The sequence below is a fragment of the Microtus oregoni genome, unplaced genomic scaffold, assembly GCF_018167655.1.
Source record: "Microtus oregoni isolate MIOR12 unplaced genomic scaffold, Mior012 000013F_ref0000133, whole genome shotgun sequence".
NCBI lineage: Eukaryota > Metazoa > Chordata > Mammalia > Rodentia > Cricetidae > Microtus > Microtus oregoni.
The window spans coordinates 43,990,351-44,013,003 of NW_024543072.1; the positions used below are offsets into that span (position 1 = coordinate 43,990,351).

The window sequence follows — 22,653 nt, forward strand, 5'->3', positions numbered from 1 at the left end:
AAAGTTACCTAATGCTCTTCTTGAGAGGAATTTCCTTTGAAAAAAATTTAAAGGAAAGAACATAAAAGCCCGGTTATGGTATCTCATGTTTGTAATTCCAGCGCTGAAGGGGCTGAGACAGGGGATTTACTGTGAGTTTCAGGCTAGCCTGGACCACAGAGTGAGATTCTGTCTCCAAGACTAAACCATAAAAAAGATGCTTAAGGGGCTGGAGAGATGGCTCAGAGGTTAAGAGCATTGCCTGCTCTTCCAAAGGTCCTGAGTTCAATTCCCAGCAACCACATAATGGCTGACAACCATCTGTAATGAGGTCTGGTGCCGTCTTCTGGCCTGCAGGCATACACACAGACAGAATATTGTATACATAATAAATAAATTAAAAAAAGATGCTTAAGTTGAAGAAAGTTATAACCGAACACTTTGTATCACCTGGCTTGCTCCCTAGACAAATGAAGGGTCTTGAAAACTGTGTGAATATAATTCCCCACTTGGGAGTATAGAATTACCTTTTAACTTTGTCTGTAACGCCTGGTGTGTGTCCCTGCAAATATAGCACTGGTTTCACCTGCAGTGGCATGACCCTGAGTTTGCTAAGTGTCTTCATAAGTATTACAATCTTGACATCATTCTGTGAGCTGAATCTTTTATCCCCCATCACTGGTACTGTCTTCATCTTGTGTGTGCAAGTGTGCATGTTCATGTAGGTCTCTGTGTGTGTGTATCTGTGTGTCTGTGTGTGTGATTGTATATGCACATGTGTATGTTTGAAGGATTGTTTCTTTTCTTTTAACACAAAAAAACTATAAAGTTTCAAAGCAGGTGGGGTGTGGGTTAACCCCATTCTAAATGGCAGGCCTGCTGTTCGTGGGGAGGTAGAGTGGACTGAAAGTTTAAAAATAACCTGAACATTAGAGACTCCTGTGAATTCTACAGCCCAGAGCACTGTGAGTCTGTGGGTGTTTTACCTGCTGGAGTGCAGGCAGGAAAACAAGTTGAGAGGTAGGAGGATTTAAATTTGCCGAATCCTTTCATGGCATGCGTTGGCAGTAGAAGTAAGTGTTCACGAAGAAGTTGAAGCCACTCTTAAGGTTCAGGATCGCTAGTCCTTGGAGGTGGGGCTAGTGTTAGCTCTCGATTCTCTGAATATACAGTTCTGGGTCACACTAGGGTCTACCATGCAGCAGACCCTTGCTTTCTGCTACTGAGCTCAGTCCCCTTTTCCTCTCTGATGTCTCTCCTTCACTGACCCCCTCCGGAATTTGGCCAGTAGCTTTTCCAGGACTATGGGATGGGCCCACAGAAAGTTCAGAGGCTCGTGCATTTCAGATGAATTTGGTCATCTGTTGATAGACAAATCAGTACGTACAAAACCATACTCAGCAGGGGTCGGTGTGAGCAACAGCCTGCCTTTGGGTGCTTGAAGAGTTTTGAGGAGTTGGAACAGGTTTGGAACCAAGACTCAGGTTGTCAGGACAAGTGTGGCTCTGAGAGACTGCAGTGCAACAAGTGTAAACGAAACTGAAGATGTGCTGGAGTGCACACGAGGGCTGGCTGCCACACTTGGTTTCTCAGGGAGTCCTCGGATTGAGGGGCCTTTGCGCATGCGTGTTCATAAACAGAACTGGGGCTGAGCGGTCGCCACCTAGCGGTGTCACGGGCTGCAGTGACTTGGTTCTGAGGACTGTCAGCCCCACCTAGAGAGGCTGGATGTGTTTCTACCCTTGGAATTATAGACCCAGAATGAGATAAAGTAACTCGCTCCAATCTCTGTTGACGTCAGTTAGAGACCTTGCAGGGTTAAGACAATGGGCTGTAGAGTTAAGTCAACCTGGGGCTGGCTTTCTAAGTCACTAACCATCTGTCTGACTTTAAGGAAAATTATTTGCTCTTTTTTAGGTCTAGCTTTTCTTACCTATAAAATGGTGATTATAATAGTACCTACCCCATAGGATTATTCTGAGAAATAAGGAAAGAAAAAGCAGTGCCTTTAACTTAATAGCTTTTAATATTTATTACAATTGTTATGAACCTTTATGTTGTAATTATTCATTACTATCGAATTGCATGTATGTTAGTGGATGTTAATTATATAATTGATGTTTCATTATGATGTTTCCTTTCTGTTTTATCTTTGTGCAAGAATCAGTTCTCTCTTTTGGCCATGAGGGTCTCAGCGATCAAACTCAGGTCATTCGGCTTGGTGATGCTGAACCCCCTCTCGAGCCCCCAGTTTTTCTATAACCGCAGTCTTACTACAGAGTTATGATTGGCCTTGGACTAGCATCATTACATCCCTAGCCTCCTAAGTGCCGAGATTATACTTTTGTGACATCACACCCAGGTTTAATTATGACATTTTACATACTAATTTTTGCTTCTTTGATGTGTGCCCATGTTTTCTGTTTTTTTTAACAGCCCTGAAATTTGCCATATGAAGTTGTGATTTATTGGGGAATAAAGGGAAATAGCATACCTGGGAGTTTGGGATTATTGTATTAATCATTGACTATACATGGCAAATTATTTAGAATAATGTGACTGAGAACAGAGCGGTTCTGTTAAACAAACAAGCAAACAAACTTAGTCTTTTAGAGAGAGAGTGTGGTATTGTGAGTATGTTTATGTCCATGGAACCGGATTGCTAAGGGTCTTGGGATGGAATATTTCAGAAATTCTTGTTTGATTGGTAATTAGTTTTCCACATTTCCCAATTTAATTAATCAATTAGCTAATTTTCTCAGCCTTTGGCATGGAGTCAAGGGTCTCCCACATGCTAGGCAAGTGCTCTCCCACTCAGCCACACTCCCAGTCCTGTTTCCTTATTCTTCTGAGTGTCTGAAGGAAGCTTGTCATGCTTTTCATTTGCGAGGGCTGAATTAAGCCTGCCTGAAAGCTCCTGATAGCTTAAAAGAATCACTTGCATGTCTGTACACCTGAGTGGCAGATCAAATCAGAGCTGACTCTAGGTGGGATATATATCTAGGGTAGGATTTTTCTGTTTGTTTGATTTTTGCATCCAGGGGCAGTGATGCCTCTTGTCATGTAATTCTTTTTTCAGGAAAGAGACATGATGATGATGTTTGTCTTTTTTTTTTTTTTTGGTAGAGATAAAAAATAGAACCAATTAAGACAGTCTTCTTTTTTTCCCCCCATTTTTGAGCCTAACTTTTATTCTGTTTTTCATTTTCTGAAAATACTCTTTATGTGAGGATCTCTAGGTCTTCTTTAACAACCCATTCCCCAAATATTAAGTTCAGCCCTGCTCTGGGCCATGAGTTCTCTAACTTTATAACAGATTAAATAAAAAAGGATAAAGCTGCTATGGTGCTGAGATCCCAAGTCAGAACTGTCTGACCTCTTTCAGGAGAGATAAGCACCTCTTCTTAATATAAAAGAGGAGGTGATCTCTATACTAGAAGTAGAGACTCAAAGCTAGATCCAGAATATGAAGGAAGGACAGCTCTCGCGACGGGCCAGATGCCTATGGCTAAGTCACCATGCACCCATCTTTTTTTTTTTTTTGGTTTTCCAAAAGGAGTTGGAAAAAGTCCATTTATTCATTTGACTAGCTATTTTATAAAGGCTTGCTACGAAGCTAATACAATGCAGATACCCTAAGTAAAATTACAAAGGAGGAGACAAAGTTCTGTGAATGTGCGGGAAACAGGGGGGAGCATGGAGTTGGAGGGTCCATGAGAGACACAAGGAAATTGGCTGATAATGAGCTGAAGCGCATTCCAGATGAGCCTCCAACAGGTCCTGGATGAGCAGAGGCATCGGTGTGAGCCAGGTTTGCTGTAACTGTCATTGCGGTGGAACATGATGTGCTAAGCACTGGTGTGGAAGAAGAGATTCAGGTTTTCTGGAATTGGTGGGCTAAAGTGTTTGGTCACTCTATAGGCAATGGGGAGTCACTAAAGTTAAATGATTGACAGGGACAATGACATCCCAGAGAGAAAAACTGTAATTTGAGGAAGACAAACATGGCTTGAATTCACATTGAGCTTGGGATGATCAGTAGATTTGCATCATTTCATTGGAAGTTGGAGGTGGAAGAGGAGAGCTGGAAGCAGAGATGAGCGTACAAGGCGAGGGTCGGAGCTCAAAGGGAATGACAGGGGAGGGAAGATGAAGAGCCCGAAGACTCACGGAGCGTTCCGCACAGGAAAATGAGAGCAATGAAAAGAGTCAGAGATGGGAAGAGTGAGAAACTGGGAGATCTGGTAACTGGGGTGTGAAGAGGCGGGGTGGTTCTCGGGGAATAGGAGGAAGCCTATTGTGCCAAATGATGGAGATCGGTGAGGGGAAAGGAGGCTTAGATTCGGACTGTCCTCCATCATTGGAGAAACGTAGTGCAGTTTTGGAAGCGGGGCAGAGGCACAGCCGGCGAACGTCCTTCCCAGGTGTATGGGCACTTCAAGACTAGCCTTGAGTCCGTATCACATGGGGGTGCCTTATTCACGCTGATTATTTTATACCAAGTGGGTGTAACCAGCTGCTCAGTGTAGGAGAGAGTGGGAGAGAGAGGGCGTGGTGATGGACAGGTGGTGGCTTAATCTGCTGTTGATTCCCACCAAGAGGGCGCTGAGAGAGGCACGATTGGTGAGTACTGGAAACTGGCTCTTCTCTCTTGGGATCCTCCCAAGGCCGTGCTTCAGCTGTGAGCAGCTTTCTCTGCTTTGGGAGCCTAATCTTCCCGAGAATCCTGCAGGCAGGGAAGCTAGAGAAGAGTGGCAGGGGCAGCGTCCACTCTGAACCCTTCCTTCCTTGTTCTAGTCCGAGGCCTGACACACAGACATTGCGCAGCGTATATTTGCTGAATGGATGAATCAATCCAAGCCCAAGCAGGCTGAGCGAGCTTTGCGGAATGTGGGCTGCGTTGTTTCCTGAGTCAAGCGACCACGTGGGGGTGGGTGGATGGGCTGCTTCCGGTAGTTGTTCCTACTCCTGGCTCACCCTCATTTGTAGGGGTTGGAACTCTGCTGAGTTTCCTGCTTACTTGGCCTTGGCAGAGAAGTACAAGTGGACCCCGAGGTCGGGAGGTCGGCAGTGATGGCAAAGAGATCATTTCTTTCCCAAGGCCCTGAATCTACCCCTCGGACTTTCTCAGTGAGAGTCAATATCTAGTAGGTTCAACGTATTTACTCTTTTGTTTCATCTTGTTCAGACTGAAAAGGGATCTCATTTGATGGCAAAGAATGGATTGAAAAAGTGAGGCCACACCTCTGTGACTCCAGACACAGGATGTGCAGATAGAAATGCAGTCTATTTAGTCAAACCCATGCATCCTGTGTGGGGTCTCTGTCATTCTGAGCGCCCATGCTATGGGCTGTCCTTGTAGGCCGACAGTGCTGGGATCTTGTGGATTTCCTTTTTCTGGTTGGCTTCAGCTGGAAGGCCTGTCTCCTTCTCAGCTCTTCCCTAGGGCTCTCTTACTCCATGTCCTGCTTTTAGGAGAGAGCCTTTTGGGAATTAGTCTCCTCTGTTTCTCCTTTAAACTCTATGTTCTTAGAGGTTCTGACTATGTCTAATTTATCTTTGAGCCCCAGATGTCCAAGAAAAATGCCCAGCACATGAAAAGAGCTTCATGAATATTTCATAAGTGGGTTTATGTATGAATTTGTAAACAAAACACCAAGCTCTCTCAGGTACCGCAGCCTTTGGATTCCTGAGACCATTCCTTTTCTTTCCTCTTCCTGCTGACCATTGAGCCAAGGGCCATTGTACATGCTACGTAAGCACTCTGCCACTGAGCCGCATCCCTGGTCTTGTCTTTTTGACATATGTCCTGCTATGTATCCCAAATTGACCTCAAAGTGGAAACTCTCCTGCCTCAGCTTTCCCGAGTGCTGGTATGTGTATACCACCATGCTTAACTTCATTCCTCGTTTTGACCACATCTTAGGCACTTGTATGTCTCTGATCCTCCATCTACCCACAGTTCCCAAGTCAAAGCCATCCAATGACTGTATTTTGTCTTTTCTGAAACAGAGAGCCACCAGTTAGTTACAAGACGCTTGCTGTGTGTGGCCACGGCCACAGCGCCATGGATGAAATGCGGGGGAAGCACTTACCCAGCACTTACTGTGTGCCAGGTACTGCTCCAAGAACTGTATTCTTGTTAACCAGCAATCTTTCATAACAGTCCAGCGGTGTAGTGGGGGATATATTCTTACTCAATCCTCTGGGAGACTCTCAAAGTTAAGGTCATGTCTTACTTCTGCAAGACTAAGATCATGTCTATGACCCCTTAAGCAAGGGAGATATTATTTGACATACACCACCTTCATAGTGGTCGCTAACATAAGGAAACTGAGGCTTATAATCAGGAGATCTGACTGCCATTTCCCAGTTCTGAGCCATTGGAAAATTTCTTTATGCCCTGGGCCTCAGAGAACAAAAAGAATATGTCTCACATCCCTGCCGCAAAGAAGCGATGTGATACCCTTATCACGGTTGTTACCGAAGAGATGTTGAGTTGCCATCAAAGGCTGGGTTCAAACATTCCTGTGGGCAACTTTTCAGCTGGTTGATGGATTGATAGGTCTTGGTGTTCTGAGGTTTGGGAGGTGCTGCTTCCGGGCTGGACATTATTATATAAGGATGCGACAGTACATTTTTCACCCGAGCAAGGCTGTGTGGTGCTGGGAATGCCAGCAGCCTCCTGAGATGTCTGCATTGCCATCCTGCTCTCTGCTATGCATTTGCACATGGTTTCCTGCCAACGTTTTCCTAAGAACCCACTCCCAAATCCTTTCTGCATTATGTTCCTCAGAGCACTGTTTTGCATAAGAGTCTATTTCTTGGAAAAGCTCAATAAGGGGAAAATGGAACAAAGGGGGCTCTGATAGTTTAAGCATAAACTATCTGAGTGTAATTGGCAAGGCAAGGCAGAGGAAAGCTCAGGGATGGAAGGCAGGGTACAGGTCTTTAGCCAAGGCCCAGGTTTTCAGCTTCCTTGGTGATGGGCTAAGATCTTATATGGAGACAGCCCAAAGCCTGAGAAGTCTGGAAAAGTCTTTATGAATGAGTGGAGTAGATTCTCTACTCTTGCCTTAGCATGAACTCCCACGTCCTGCCTGGCCTGGGGACACTGTGGTGGTCTTGCTTCCTTCCTTTTACAATGAGACTGACACAACTCCCTATTAATTGTCCTCTATCTCCCCCTGACCCTTGAATTGTTCACAGAAGTACCAGGAATAAAGGATAAAGGTTTTGAAATTTAATAATCTTTATATGATTAATAATCTGGAGGAACTTTTTCACCTGCTCCCTCTGCTTCTGTTGAATTCTGAGTCTGCAGATCACAGCTTGCAGGGAAACATGTAGAACATTTGGCTGTTTCATCTTTAATCTCCTTCCTCCACCATCCATGCGTGTGTGTGTGTGTGTGTGTGTGTGTGTGTGTGTGTGTTGGTAACCTTTTGCCCAATGTGTGGGCCAGAACTTCTTGAGAACTATGAGATGAACTGCTTTGCTTTGTGAAATCAGGGGTTTGGATCTCAATAAAGTCTCACAGGGGACTGACAGGGCTGGTGGCCTGAGGTCAATTGTTAAGGATGTCTGGACTCTTAAGCTAGTGCCTGGGGCTGCTGGACTGCTAAGTACTTGTGTTCAGAGTGTTGTCTCACAAGTGACCAGTAGATGGTGCTCTGACAACAGGGAAAAAAGGCTTTCTCTCTCTCTCCCTCCCTCCCTCCCTCCCTCCCCCTCTCTCTCTCGCTGAGAAAGGGGTTTTCAAAAATGGTTTCAAAACTGGTTTCCAGAGTTCTGATCAGTTGCCGATTTTCCACACTTCCATTTGTGGGTCTTCAAGAGAACAGAAGAACCGGGGGGGGGGGGGCATACTTAGCAGATTTCCTCACAAGGGTCATGATGGCAATGATCAGATCACTCTTGGTGGTTCCCTTTTGCATGGTGCCCAGAGCATTTAGACATGGACTGGATTCATCTTCAGGATAGGAGGCAGAACATTTCCATAGGTTTAGCATCACTGTTTTTTCTCTTGATGGTGCACAGTTTGCACTTTTGCAGCATGGTTATTACACATTGAAAATCAGTCTATCAGACGTTTACTTTCTGCCTCTTATAGGGTCTGAACCAATATGTTCATGTTTCTGAAGTTCTGCCTTTTTGTGGGTTAAATCAGCACCCTAATGTATGTTCTCCTAGGCTGACCTGAGAGGATTGCGGTGATGGCCATCTGTAGGGATTATGTAAATTGATAACTATATTAATCACTTATGTGATTTGATCTTTAAAACTATTCCCACCCGGCCAGTTTCAAAGTAGAGGAGTATAGACTATGAAGCCAGTATAGAGACCTGTAGATCTCAAAGCTCTCAAAAGCGACATCCAGGTTGGGAATGAAGAGGGAGGAATGTGTCTTCCTCCAGCTTTGCTGTTCTTTTTTTTTTTTTTTTTGTTTTGTTTTGTTTTTTTGAGACAGGGTTTCTCTGTGGTTTTGGAGCCTGTCCTGGAACTAGCTCTTGTAGACCAGGCTGGTCTCGAACTCACAGAGATCCGTCTGCCTCTGCCTCCCGAGTGCTGGGATTAAAGGCGTGCGCCACCACCGCCCGGCTCAGCTTTGCTGTTCTTAAACCATGCCATGATGCTGTAGATGCTGTGATATTTTCCCTAGACTGCTTCTCCAAGGATTCCCATAAACTCCCCTACAGAGTCATTTCTAGTCCCATGGGAACTCTCCCAGGCATTTATGAAGCCTGCCCCTTAGGAGTGCAGGGAAGCTGGGTCCAACCCCACTAAGGTCCCATAACCACTATGTATATTGTCTTGCATATTCCGGGCCTCTAAAGAATTGGAGCAGTCACGCGGAACTCAGGGTATGGTATAAAAAGGAAAGAGAACCAGTACTAGGTCTCTGATGGGCAGGTAAAGAGATGAGTCGGGGTCCTTAATCATCCTCAGAAGCACTGTTGTAGGTCAAAGGCTAATATGCCACTTAACAGATAGATACGAAGGAAGGCATGGCCAGGAAGGAAGGAAAGGTGTGATGTCTCCACACGAAAGTGAGCGTTTAGAGCAGAGGCAGCAAAGCTACACAATCTCATTTAAGTTCTGAAAGATGCATCATTTATGTCATCATCCATATGGCTCATTATTGAATCCCCAATGTTTAAAATAGTGTCTGTTGTGGGGACTGCATGTGAAAATATTTGTTAAATGAGTGATTGACAGGGCGTCTGTGCTACGGATTATGGGTCTTCTGGGAAGCGGCTGCTTTGGTCCCATGAAGTTTACAGAGTCCTGAGAGAGGTGCTTGTGACTACGTCTAGGTGACTATCCAGTCTTCATGGTCAACCCCCGCTTCACTCCTGCCTCCTATAAAGCTGGTCAGTACAGTGAGATCACAGTAACAGGCAGAGATGACACACCTCCAATAGTAATGTGGCTTGAAATGGGCTCCCCTGAATCCCAGTGTCAACATGCTGTTCCTAAGGGTAGTCATAAGAAGTGACTGTGTTGAGACCACTTCTTTGGATTTCTTGTACACAGATCCCATCTCATCACACACACACACACACACACACACACACACACACACACAAGCAAACACACACTTATAACACTCAGCACTCTCATACAATAGACATGTGCCAGTGCTCACGTGGCCTTGCCCACACAGACACACAGGAGTAGGGGGATACACGTGCCTCACACTTAGACGCCACCTCCCCTCTCGCCAATTAATTTCACACAGGGATACTGTCTTTCAGTCCTGTGCCACCACACTCACCCATGACTCCCAACACCTGGGCCTTGGTCAGCCTTTGCTCCGTCATCTGCTTCTCTGGGATATTCTGTCCTGTCTGACCTTAAAAGGCCACCTAGAAGGCTGGGCTCTGGCAGAACCCTGTGCCTTACTTCGTGGCAGGTGGCCTCGTCTCTTCCATTGCTCACACAGGGAGAACATGGATACAACTATGTGTCGAAGCCAAAGGTGGGGATAAACCTAGCAAACTGTGCTCCAGCTAAGTGAGGACAATGGGAGGGGACAGGGATAAACTACCCATGGGGTCTCGTGTGGATAAGGACAAGGTTGCTAGACACAGAGCTTCTTTTTCCAGGGTTGGAAGCTTGCTTTTCCTACCTCTGCAGCTCAGACACTCGTTTTGTTTTGTTTTGTTTTGTTTTCCCCTCTGAATGGAGTAGATCAGAGAGAGTCAGTGAATCTTATTGGAAAGTAAAAGGTGGTGGTGGGTTGGAAGACCCTTCTGTTAAGATTTTGAGAATTTTGAGGGAAGTTTTGTTCAGGCTCACTGTCTAGGGACTGGAATATCTGGGCCACCTGCCACGAAGTAAGGCACAGGGTTCTGCCAGAGCCCAGCCTTCTTGGTGGCCTTTTAAGGTAAGACAGGACAGAATATCCCAGAGAAGCAGATGCCACAGGGGTCTGAGTCCACAGAATGTTAAGTGCTGGTTTAAGAAGAGAGTGTCGTCTTTGCCCTGGGGAATCCCTGCCGGTGGTAGTGGAGCCTTAGAGAGACCTTAAGATCCTGGCGAGGGGTATACAAGGTTCCTTCTCTCCACTAGAGCGGCAGCGAGCAGAACACTATGCAGGGCATTGAAAGAGGCACAGCACGCGGTACCCTTCTGTGCCAGTACCAAGGAGAACGTTCCAGGACAGGTCCTTGATCTGTTGCAGAGATTCCGCAGGCACCACCAGCTGCAGCCCGCATCTCTTCTGCATCATTCGAGGGAAAGGCAGCTCATCCTTGGACCCTTGCCTAGGTAGCCTCTGGTCAAATGAATCTGTAAGCCAAACCAGCCTCACCACGCTGGACTCTCAGGGCCCCTCCCCTGCGTCCCTGCATCCCTCTCGGATTCTTGGCCACCTTGCTGCGCTGCTGTGCTGTTGTGCCGCGCTCCACACCGGCCTTTAAGCATCATCTCTGCTCCCTCTAGCCAGGCGGGCCGGGAGGAGGAGGGTGAGTTGGTCTTTGGTGAGGAAGTTCGGTTCATGGATAAGTCCCATGTCCTGCCAGCGCTAGCTAGGCTGACTGCAACCTGTTCCTCGCTGTGAGTGCTCGCCCGCCCGCTCGCCCGCCTGCTCGCTCGCGCTCCCGCCCTCTTCCAGGCGCAGCCGCGGATCGCTGTGGCATGCTGATCCTGGGAGGCGGCGGCGGCGAGCGCTCTGGGCGGATGCTGGCACTTGGGCTTTGCTGCTCTCTGGTTGCTGCTCAACTTCTACCCCAAACGCAGGAGTTGTGAAGTCATTTGCCCCTCTCCGGCTGGATCGACTTCTTATCTTCATTTCTCCGGCGTTGCGGTTTACGCAGGAACCTCAGTACCGCTCTTCCCCCTCCCTCCATCCCCCCTCTCTCCAACCTTTGGATGCGTCTCTGCTGGCAGATTTAAAGAGCCAAGTCTTTGACTGTGGAATTTCTTAGATGGACTCGCAGGGGCTGGCGTTCTAAAGCATGCCAACGTAGCTGGCCCTCGGCTTTTTTCTTTTCGTTTTTCTTTCAAAGTTCTTTTGTTTTCATTTCCTTCTTCCTCTCTACCCCTCACCCCAGCCAATAAATCAGCAAACTGTTACCTAGCAGGGCCGGTGCCTGCCTTTCTCTGAACCAGGTGGTACGTGTGCCAGAAGAGGAGCTATGTTTGAGGAGCAGCCTACTCCACCTCTCTCCGGTCCCTGAACACCACCCCACGCTGGCATTTTGGGGAAAATATTGCCTCAAGAAGCTGAGCACCCCAAGCCCTACCCCCTTCTTCTTTTTTTTTTCTTCTTCTTGTGGAATGGAGCTTCGCAGAGGTTGCCTTTAGATTCAACAGTTCAGAGCAGGGCTGAAGAGCTTGCAGGGGTCCCCAGAGGCGGTGGTCCCTGCGCCTGTGTGGATAAGGCTCTGAGTCTGGCTGTGTCTTTTCTGCCTCTTGTTGTGTGCGGGTGTTCGGCGATCACCTTTGTGTGTCTTCTGTCTGTTTAAACTTCAGGATGGCTCGCTTCGGGGAGGCGGTGGTCGTTGGCAGGCCGGGCTCAGGCGATGGAGACTCGGACCAGAGCAGGAACCGGCAAGGAACCCCTGTACCGGCCTCGGGGCCAGCAGCCGCCTACAAGCAGTCGAAAGCGCAGAGGGCGCGGACTATGGCTTTGTACAACCCCATTCCTGTCCGGCAGAACTGTTTCACGGTCAACAGATCCCTGTTCATCTTCGGAGAAGATAACATTGTCAGGAAATACGCCAAGAAGCTCATCGATTGGCCATATCCTTTCTTGCCCACCATGGCTTCCCTCTCCCCCTTTGCATTCCATCGGGTGAGGGGGGGAACACCTAGCATGGAATTTATTCCCCACCCCTTCCTGGTGCCCAAATTTGCCCCTTTGCTGAAGTGCACACTACCTCGTTGCATCCAAGGGGCAAGCCTGGTACCCTGGAGACCTGTTTGGGCACTAGTGTTTTTCAAGGTAAGACTTTTGGTTTTTGGCTTTTTCTCCGTGTGGAAATCTCTAGCGTACCTAGGTGCTTGGTGTTGAGGTATCTGCCCCTTTCTGGGTTTGGCTTTGTCTGTTTCTCGGCCACCCCCAAAGCTCCAATCATTCCAGAAGCTGCACTCCATGTGGATTGACTTACCTCTAATCTCAGGGTTTTCTTTCCTAATCATTCCCCTCTTTTCCTCCACTTCTGAGGGTCAGTCCCTCAGCCCCCATTCCTACCAGCTGGGAAGACACTGACACTATCTGCCCAGCAGAGAAGTTGAGGCTCTGGGAGGGAATTTATCAGCCCAGAAGCTTCAAAGAGCCTGAGTCGAACCCATGGATAGGAGTAGACAAATGCATACTTACAAAACAGGTCTTGGACTGGGGACTCAGCTAACTCTGGAGACTAAGTTTAAGTTCAACTGAAAGTGAGTGGCTGTCAGGTGAGGTGATCCTGTCATCACAGCCCACCATAGTTCAAAGTTGGCGTTCTCTTCTCAGGCAAGGAGGTGTGCTCACCTTTCCTCGACTCTGGGTTGCTACTCTTGCTTCTTACTGTTTGACACACCCGGTTGCTCTGCCAGTACCCTGAACCAGGCAGATCGACTGGGCCTGAATTCATCAGCTGAGGGTCAGAGGTGTGCAAACTAAGTACCCCTAAAGCCAAGGGTACTGCTCTTCACGAAGAGCAGGTGGGTCATCTCCAGTGGTGGTGGATTCTGGGGGACAGGCCATGAAAGGGGCTGCTCTGCAGGCTTCACCAAGTGCACTAAATGCAGGCTGCTGATTAGGCACCTCACTGCCTGCTCTGCACTAGGAATTTGCATGCCTGACAAGGCCATTAGGAGTTGAGGGTGGTGGGGTGTTTCAGGGGATTCTGGGAGGCAAGCCAGTGATTGGTGTTTGAATGTTGGCTTGGGGACAGGGACTTTGGTGCATGTGGAGGTACAATTCTTGCGAAGAATGCACCTGCAAAAGAGGCTCCTCCTCTTTCCCCCCATGCTTCCTCCTCTCCAACACTCCTTTCAGGTGTGCAGCAGTAAAACAGCTGAAGGAAGCTGTGAGGAGGCATCTCAAGTATTAGCCTGTAAGTCAGCTTGGTTCCTTCCTTCAAGGTCTGGATGGATCTCTGACACCCCCCCCCCACACACACACACACAGTTTTTGGCCTTCTTTTTTTCCCCTCCCAGTTTCCTGCTTCAGCAGCTTCGGGATTGGCTGGCGCATGGTGCTTCTAGGCAGCACCTCATTAGAAATGAAGAAGCATCGCTAAGCAGTGATGCTTCCTGCTGTTCACATCCTCCCACAGTCACCCCCCCTGGCTGGGTTTCTCCCTTTCTCCTCCTGGTTCTCCAGTTCTCACCTCCCCCCTTCCACCCCCACAGAGTGATCTGGGCCATAGAGTGCTTGGGTTGAACTATCTAGATGGGGGCTTGGGGCGGGGGAGGGGCCTGGTCCCTGCAGTCATGCCTGGCAGTGAGCTGCACAAAGCGGACAGATCGCATTGTGTTGCATGCTGCGGCTGCAAATACTGCAAATAACTCATCGGAGCAGTACCCCTCTGCTCTCCCAGTGAAAAGTCCCCTCCCTTGCCCGCCTTCTACAGTTCTTTCAGATTTCCCACCCACCAGGTGCCGCTTTGCTGTGACCCTCTTAGGACATCCCACCCCCTCGACGATCCCCCCTCGTTTGATTGCAGTAGATGAAGCAGCTTCTCTGACCCTCACACGGTAAAGTGTGGCTGCAGCCATCCTCGGCACCTCGGACAGCGCCACTAAAACTCCAGGGCTCCCTAATCACCGGGTGCTGCACATTGGGTACTTCCGGCTGGGTTCAGACTCCCAGGCTGGGATATGAATCACGTTCCCTACACCATGCCTTTGCTTCTTTGCCACGTTTTTTCTTCTGCTGCAAAGACAGGTTTCCCACCAGCCACTGTAAGAGCAAGGTGTCACTGAGTTTTATACCTCCTTTTTTTTTTTTTCTTGTTGGTCAAAATGAACTAATGAGAGTCAATAGACAGACTCTGGAGGGAAGGAATCTTACTGTCATGCTCTGTGCCTTGGCCATAAGTCCTGTCCCAGACATCTTTGCTATCCCCATACTTGGACATTTTGCAGTGGTTCTACAGCCTCTAAGTTGTAACCTGTTCAGAGAACATCTGCTAAGATGTTGGGGGATCCTGGTTGGATTTTTTCCCCTTCTGGTTGTACAGTGTAACTGACTAATGTATTCCCTCTGGTGATGACCACGTGGAAACATTGCGCCTCTGTGGGCTCTGCATTTTCTGCCAAGCTGCATCTAGGCTAGTCTCACCTTCCCTCCGGTTCTCAACATGCAGTTTCCTCCAATATCTGCTTCATCTTGTTGAGAATCAGTGTGAGGAGCAGTTACTCTTAAAACTCTCTGATTAGGCTGTCTGAGTTCAAATCCCAGCTCCTCCAGAAGCTCCATGACCTTGAAAAGTTACTTCGTTCCTCTACGTCTCAATTTCCTTACTCTTAAAGTCAGGGTGATGATAAAGAGTTGCTGGGAGAATTGAAGGAGTTAAATGTGTCTAGGGCCTGGAACATCCCCTAATTACCTAATAAGCATCCATTTTTATTAATGGAATCCTTTGGGAATTTCTGCACACCTGCAAGGTGGGACTCTTAGTTCAAGGTGAAGTCATTTGGATTCTTGCATCTCGTTGAGATCGAGGAGCCTTATTTGAATCACTTGAGAGCTTGTTCAAAACCCAGACTCCTGGGTCCCGCTTCACAGCTGCTCAATCAGGTCCCCAGGTGATTAGTGTGTGTCGGCAATTGACCGTGTTCCTGGTTGTGGTGGTGGTCGATTTAAGAAGGACTTTGTTCTTTGTAAGGGCCATATTTTTTACTACAGGAAAATTGTTCAGAAATGCTGTTAAGACCGGGTTTGGTACTGGTAGACAATCACACACATGTGACTTTTGATTGCTGTGCACTACGCTCTGTGTGTGTGTGTGTGTTTTTTTTTTTTACCTTTTTCTTTCTTTTTTTTTTGGTGACAGAAAGTCACTGAGGAACTAGGATGTTAAGGTGCTTTTCTCACGTGTCAGATATTTTAATTTTGTTGATCTGAAGGGATGAGCTAAGTAAAAGACATGATTTAATTTGTGCTCATAGGAGCCTCCCCTGACTTAGGAGGGCTTTATATTGCCCTTAATGGGAGCTGCCTAGTTCTAATTTGAAGAAAAATGTCTACATGTCTACAATAACCCAGATTTGGCATGGGAGATGGTGGAGAAGCAGCAGCCCACTCTGAATGCATTTCCTTTTTCTTAGAAGCTACATCTGCATAGGGAGATAATTTTATTTTCTCATGACACTCTCTTCTGCAGAGGATACCATAGCCTTTTTGAAAATGCTAATCTGATTTAAAATGTGGTATCACATTTTATGGAATTCTGTTCTTTCTTGCTTGCTCATCTAGTAGATCTAACAAGAGTGCTCTTTCTTCTCAGGCATTGGCTATTCTGAAAGCTACCCACTGGTCCCTGTGCTGCACACTGCCATTCTGACTTTTCTTAGGAACAGTTACCCTGAGGGAAGACACTTGGGATCTCTCTTGGAGTTTGGGAGACAGCCCACTCTCGTTCCCGCTTTTCCTGGTCAGAGGTAAAGGGGAGAAATGGCGTGTCTAACTTGGAGACTCTACACCATAGGTGATCAGGAGGAGATTTTCCCCGCTTCACCTATTTGGTCATCTCAGCAGGGAAGCACGTGTTTAATGTGGAAGTGAACATAGTTCCGAGTAGGAAGATCAAATACGTTTGCAACCTTTGAGCTGATGAAGCGGTGGCTGTGCATACATGATTTCGTGTGGAAAATCTCAGTGTCTCTAGGAGCACTCTGGATATGGGTCTGAGGCTATGTGTGTGTATCACAGATTTCTCCCTGTGTGTTGTTCGATGAATTGTAAATTTATTTGGAGGATTTTCTTGAGGTTTACAGAAAGAGTAAGATCTCTCATTTTGGCATATACTCTTCTTTTCTAAATAAACGTGCCTTGCAAGCAAGGCAGTAAACTGCAGGAGTGATAAGAAGTTCGGGTTTGTTGTAACTCCAGTGGGTCATGAGTCTTGGCTGGTAAGAGAGTGGGATTGAACAAGGATGAAGTCTGTAATTAAACCCTGTGGTCAGATGGTATAGAGCCCTCATGTTTTCCGTTGACTTGTGCATAGATACCATGGCTGTAGTTGGCCCAGGAGATGAAGGATAAAGATCTTTGCTTTCTGGGGTTCCAAGAACAGTCTCTTGATTGCCTATTTGTTTTGTCTTAAATGAGGTATTGCTGTGAATGGAACATCTAAGAAACTAGTAGCTGCTCAGTCCTACAAGGCTGGGTGTCTCAACTGGCCTTCTGGATATGTTGGAATCTCAAGTAGGCTCCAGGGCCAATGAAGGAATGGATGTGTTGACAAGGTGAGAACAGGCAGGCAAAGAGCAGGGCAACCTTCCTTCTTTCATTGTCCTCATCGAGGCTTCCAGAAGGAGGTGTGGTTCAGATCAAAAGTGTACCTTCTCACCTCAAGATCCTGACGCCTTCCAGCCTCAAGGTGTGTATCAAAGGCTTGTTGTCTTTCTGCCTCAAGGTCACAAGTGTGCCCTCCATTTCTGGACTGTAATCCATTCCAGGTAGAGTCAAGTTGACAACAAAGAATATTGGGGGTTGTGGGTCTTCTGGAAGCCTGGCCAACAACAATAGTAAGGACCATTTGTAATTGGTATACAGCCTGGAAAGTGAGCTAGAATGAAAGACTTTGACAGGAATAAAATGTTTGAGGATGAAGGCAAACACATCTTGGATGTAATAGTTTTGTCTATTGGTTTGCATGCTATTATTCTTCCCCCACCCCACTTTCCTGCAGTTGCCTTCCTTTCAATAGGTGTAACACACAGTATGAGTTAAAAGACACAGAGAAAATAATGAGCATAGGCCTTTCTTCCTCCTAAAAGACCTGGGCTGGATTTAGTGGCTCCATTGAACACTGCTTATCACTTTTCAGCCATTACTGTACAAGATGTAGGTGACACCTCGCCACTTCTTTCTTCTCTCATAAAGAGAGAACATCTGGTTTCTTCTAGACTTTGTACTCTTGCTTAAAATAAAACTGGATCAAGATTTGCTAAGCTATTTAAGCTCTTGCAAACCCATTGACTCTACCTGTTGAATAAGCAGCTTGTTGGCCTTCCTAGTCCCCTGCTCAGGGCCACCAGGGAAGCTGCACTCACAGGATATCACCAGCCACCTGAGTCCAGTCCTGCAGAGGATAGAGTGCTGATCTGCTTACTGCTGACCACAAAGACACAGCAGAGTGGACCGAAATGCAATATAACTGATACTCTTTTTATACAGGGAGACAGAGGGCAGGTCTTCCCTTTCTTTTTCGGCCCAGCCTTCTACCCATCATTTTATCTTTCTGTATATTTCTCTCTCTCATTTTTTAGGTTCAGCCATTGTGAATAATTCATTGTCTGTGTGGTTTTTTTTTCCCCTAGAATTTTCAAAAAAGGGAGGTTATTTGCCTCTGTTAGATTGACGATGGTCTTTTGCAAAGGGCCAGTGTCAGAAATCAGCTTTTTCTTTTAAGTCCTCTGTTGTCCATGGTGAGGTGCCAGCCTCAGGTTTGTGCAGGGCTTTAGAGAGAGGCCCCGTGTTGTACCTGCACCAGGTGTGGTCTTTTGGTCCATGAGAGTTGAGCGCAATCACCGTCACAGCTGTGTAATATCAAGGCTTCACTTTCTCAGGGGCATTGGTCCTGCTGTGTTTTGTCATATCTGCATGGTATCTCGGAAGAATCGGGAAAGTATGTTTGAGGCTTGTCCTTCTGCCCTTATTGGGGGGCACAATTACTCGAGAGGTAGCTGCGCAGTAGGCAACTGGTGAGTGGGGAAATAAGTGCTCTCTGTAGCATCACGAATGGGTCTTTTTGGTGATGAGACTGTGGTGTATCATTGTCGAGACGCATGGTGGTGTGAGTGGCCTCCTGGACCAGAAAGGAAGCTCTGGAAACTGTAGGGAGGAGGAACATGCGTCCTCCACAGTCCTTCTCAGTCCTTAGCTTCTCTGTGAGTTGAAAGTTTTTAAACTGTGCCACTTCCCTCAACTTCCACACCATTGTCTCATGGGGCTGGTTCGAGTGAAAAAGCATGAGAAGAATTTTCCACAGGTCCTGACATCCTGGCCATTTCCAGCTGTGTGCTGGTGGGAACCAGTTTGCTGCCATCCTGTTGTCCACCATCTCTTTCCATAGGGGATTTCCAATAGCAGTAGGGCTAATTCCTCATTTGGGTCCTTTGTGTTAGAGTCAGATGTGTGCACTCTGCCTGTTTCATGAAGACATTGTTTTCCAAACTCTTACATTGTCTCAGAATTGCCTGGGCAGCTTATGAGAATGCAGCTCGGTGGGTCCAGCTCTGGGAATCCCTGACTCAGTTAAGTCTGAAATAGGACCTGAGAGTTCTCATTTATCACAAATTGCCAAGATCTTTGCCACTGTGGGCCTTGGAAGCTACCATACAGCCGGTGCCTTGTCATAAGAATTGTTAATTGGCCGAGTGGGCATGCCTTTAATCCCAGTACTCAGGAGGCAGAAGTAGATGGATCTCTGAGTTCGAGGCCAGCCTGGTCTACAGAACAAGTTCCAGGCCAGCCAGGGCTACACAGAGAAAATGTGTCTTGAAAATCTAAAAGAAACAAGGAGAAGAAAAAAAGAAGGGTTACTAGGGAGGTTCCCCAACCTAAACTTGTCTCTGATACACTAATTTGGATCTCTGCTGTTGACAGAAAACTTATTCTTTGGGCTCAGACGATGAGACTTCCAAATCATTCTATCAAAGTGATGATGAGCTCTTGGGAATGGGAGTATAGACTCTCAATTTTATGACATTATTAACTAACTTCGAGTTAGTTTATTTTATTCTTTTTGGCCTTACAACCGAGAACAGGCTCTTCTGGGAACGGGCATATCCATTTTAATTCCAGCACCTATTATGATGCTGGCACCTGGTAAGTGGTACAAATTCTTTTGCTGAATGATGTATAATTAAATATGTTGCTATTGATTTAACAAGCATCAACAAAGCGGTTATGCTGTCTCTACTATTACTGTGACTCTGGTCTCCAGGACCCATGCGCTCTGGTGGTAGTGTGAAGTACTAGCTGCTGGGAGAAAGTCGGGGTCATTACATGGAAACTGGCAAGTTCCCAAGGACAAGTATTACTGCACACTTTTCTTCAGAACTGCCCCAATTTCTATATTGCCAACCGCAGGCTTCCCTACTGTTAAAGAAAATGCAATGTTTATTATTTGAATTTTTCTATAAGAAAATTAATTGGCACCCAGAGATCTGAAATGTAATGACAACTGAGGTGCCTGACGATGGCCTCTAGGCATATAGAATTCTGAATATTGCCAATCAAGTGTTTATTGAACTATGGTCAAACAGTCTGAATGGAGTATGAACTGCATTCTGAGCTTTCACAAATTATAGTGCACATCCGCACATGAAGTAGTTATCTGTCGCAACCCATTCATTTTTTTCCTTTGACTTCATCAGTTGTTAAGTTATCTCAAGTTTTCTTTTCTGGCTCTGCTGTATTGCTCTAGACGCAGCCCTTTCTGCCCTTTCACACAGAATTGGTGTAATTGTCGTGTGTTATCATCTATGCCATCAGGTGATGGGTGGGTCTCAGTGTTTTACAAAGGATGGGTGGGCATTTGGATTCCTGGGCAAGCTCCCCAGTTGGTAGCTGATGGTACACTTTATCACGTGCTTCTTTCTGTGAAACAACATTGAAAACAGCCACCTACCATTTCCAACAGAGCTGGGTCTGTCCGATCATGTCTTCTGCAACAGGACTCTGAGCATCTGCCTGTTGTGCCCTGAGTCCCTTTCCCTTATTCTTTCCCATGCTCATCTGCCATCTCTCTTTTTTTTTTTTTTACCCAAGTCAAGGGATGCTGCACTCTAAAGATATTACTGTGGAATTTCTTATTTTCTTAAGGGTCACTCTAAATTTTGTGAAAATGACCCAAGTGACTGCCTAGATGGCCCCTAGGTGACTGTCTGAAGTATTGGGACTATTAGATCTCTTTGGTACCCTGTTGTTATGTGGCTCTCTTTCTCTTGAAAGAATACACATACAATTTTGCACTCAGGATCAGAGTTCCATGAGAATTTTAAAAGAACTATTGTGTTAGAAAAGTCTCGCATGCTTGGGTGCTGGGATACTGGGCTCTAGGAAAAATGTTCCCTAACTATTTGCCACAAAAATCAAATCTCATGTGACAGGAGCCATGTGTGAAAGGGCTCCAGGGAAGTGTTTGCCCAAGACAGATAGTCTGACTGCCACAGGAGCGTTTAAACATTCTCTCCAGAGGACAGAACCTGGAGCCCTTCTCCATCTCCAGAAAGTCAACCATTTTGAATTAATGACAAAATGCTCTCTGCTACTTAAAACCCTTAAGAATGAGAACTCAAAACGCCCCTCTAGAGCTTCCTTGTGTTCTGTTTATCCCTTTCATTTCTGTTGTATAAGGAAATGCTGATCCAGTCCACTTATTTACTCAATGTCCCTGTGGCACTGTGTACCACGGTAGAGCAGAACTTAATGTGGTGGCAGTTATATTTTGATTTGTATTATCCAACAGGGGCACTCTATGTGCTCTTAAATTTTATCTGGTTTTAGTTAATTTAGATTTAAATATCTACATGAGGCTTGTGGCAGGGGCAAATAAGCCAAGAAGCTATTTCCTCTGGGGCCTGACATTTATTAACTTCGGGATTGAGTTTCCTTGGCTTGGTGTGCAGCGTGTCTCAGAACCCACTGCAGCTTCCACAACCTCCATATGCACTGTGTTTTAGCCAACCCTCTGACAGCAAAGGCAGCTATCTTTTACCAGGCTGCTAGGTCCTTACACTTGCTCTTCCCATTGTCTGACTGTAGGATTGTCCTCAGAGGTCTTTCTGTCTTTGACACCTTCCTTGATTGCTCTTTTGAAGAATAAGACCAAGTTTGTTCATTACATTGCCCTAACACTTCCCATATAACTTTTGTACTCGTTGAAAATACCTGTAAGGGAAGAGTAATTTTCCATTATTATTCTTTAATTACCCAAAATAGAACAATATAAACATATTTGTTTCAGTTAATATACTTTTGAACTTTTTTTTTTTTTGAGAAATGGTGTTAGGGTGTTAGATTTCTGACTTGATTTTAGTCAACTGAAAACTTACATTCTTTTCACATCTGTCACAGATGACAGAATTGTTCCCCCTGCTTTATACTTACTTTGATTTTTAGGTTGAGATTTGGGATGCTGGGTTTGTTTTGGGTACTTTGATGTTGCCATCCACCCTGCATGGGTCTTTTTCAAGTGGAGAAGAAAGTTAATAGTCACCTATGGTCACCAAATCCAAGCCTTTCTACATTTAACAAATCAATAGCCACAAGACAGGTGTTCCTATGCACATCTTCAGCACGGGGAAACTGAGGCTAAAGAAGGTTACATGACTTTTCAAGGCCATCTCCAGTGAACTGAACCCAGCTGTTGGGATGCCAGCATTTCATTACTGGTACTTTCAGTCACACATTCGTTGTCTCTGGACAGAGCTGTTTAATGAATGAGACCTCCACTGGCTCTGTGTCATCTGTAGATTTGATAAGCAAGTGCTCTAAGAGTTGAGTCAAATAATTAATAAAAATATGGTTAGAACTGGGGATGCCCTTCTGCTTATCTTCACTGCGATAGTAAGTGCTCATTGACCGCTCAGCTTTTTTCAAATTTTTTGAAACTGTTCTTGAGCCAAATGATACGTCTCTATTCTGTCTGCAGAAATACTGTGGAAGATACCACTGTCACCATCAGTACACACTTTCACGACTATTTCACATCTATTTTAAGCTAAAAGCATCTTGCTTTTTCCAAAATACACTTCTGGTATGGTTTTCTTAGTCTCAGATGATATTCAACTTTTTTTTTTTTAACTATGTAGTAAAAGACCTCAGGATATTTGCCACCATCTAGTCTAAATGAACCCAGCTGATGAACATATTGCTTTAGAGTTCAGGGTCTACCAGTCTCTTGTTCAAAGCATGAGAGTGCATCATTGTTAAGAGCTTGGCTTCTGGACTCAAATCTCAATGCTGTCTCTGTTGCCTCCTAGCCATATGCTGTGTCAACT

The 22,653-nt window shown here is 46.1% G+C and overlaps 1 protein-coding gene across 7 annotated transcripts in view; it reads left to right on the forward strand.

Moving 5' to 3' along the window:
* Cacna1e (calcium voltage-gated channel subunit alpha1 E) overlaps window positions 1-22,653 on the forward strand; it is a 470,517-nt gene that overhangs the window by 150,539 nt on the left and 297,325 nt on the right. For all 7 annotated transcript variants that reach the window (XM_041662539.1, XM_041662538.1, XM_041662542.1 and 4 more), the window contains exon 3: window positions 11,959-12,228. In XM_041662539.1, coding sequence (XP_041518473.1) covers window positions 11,959-12,228 — 270 coding nt within the window. The remainder of the gene's footprint in view (window positions 1-11,958; window positions 12,229-22,653) is intronic.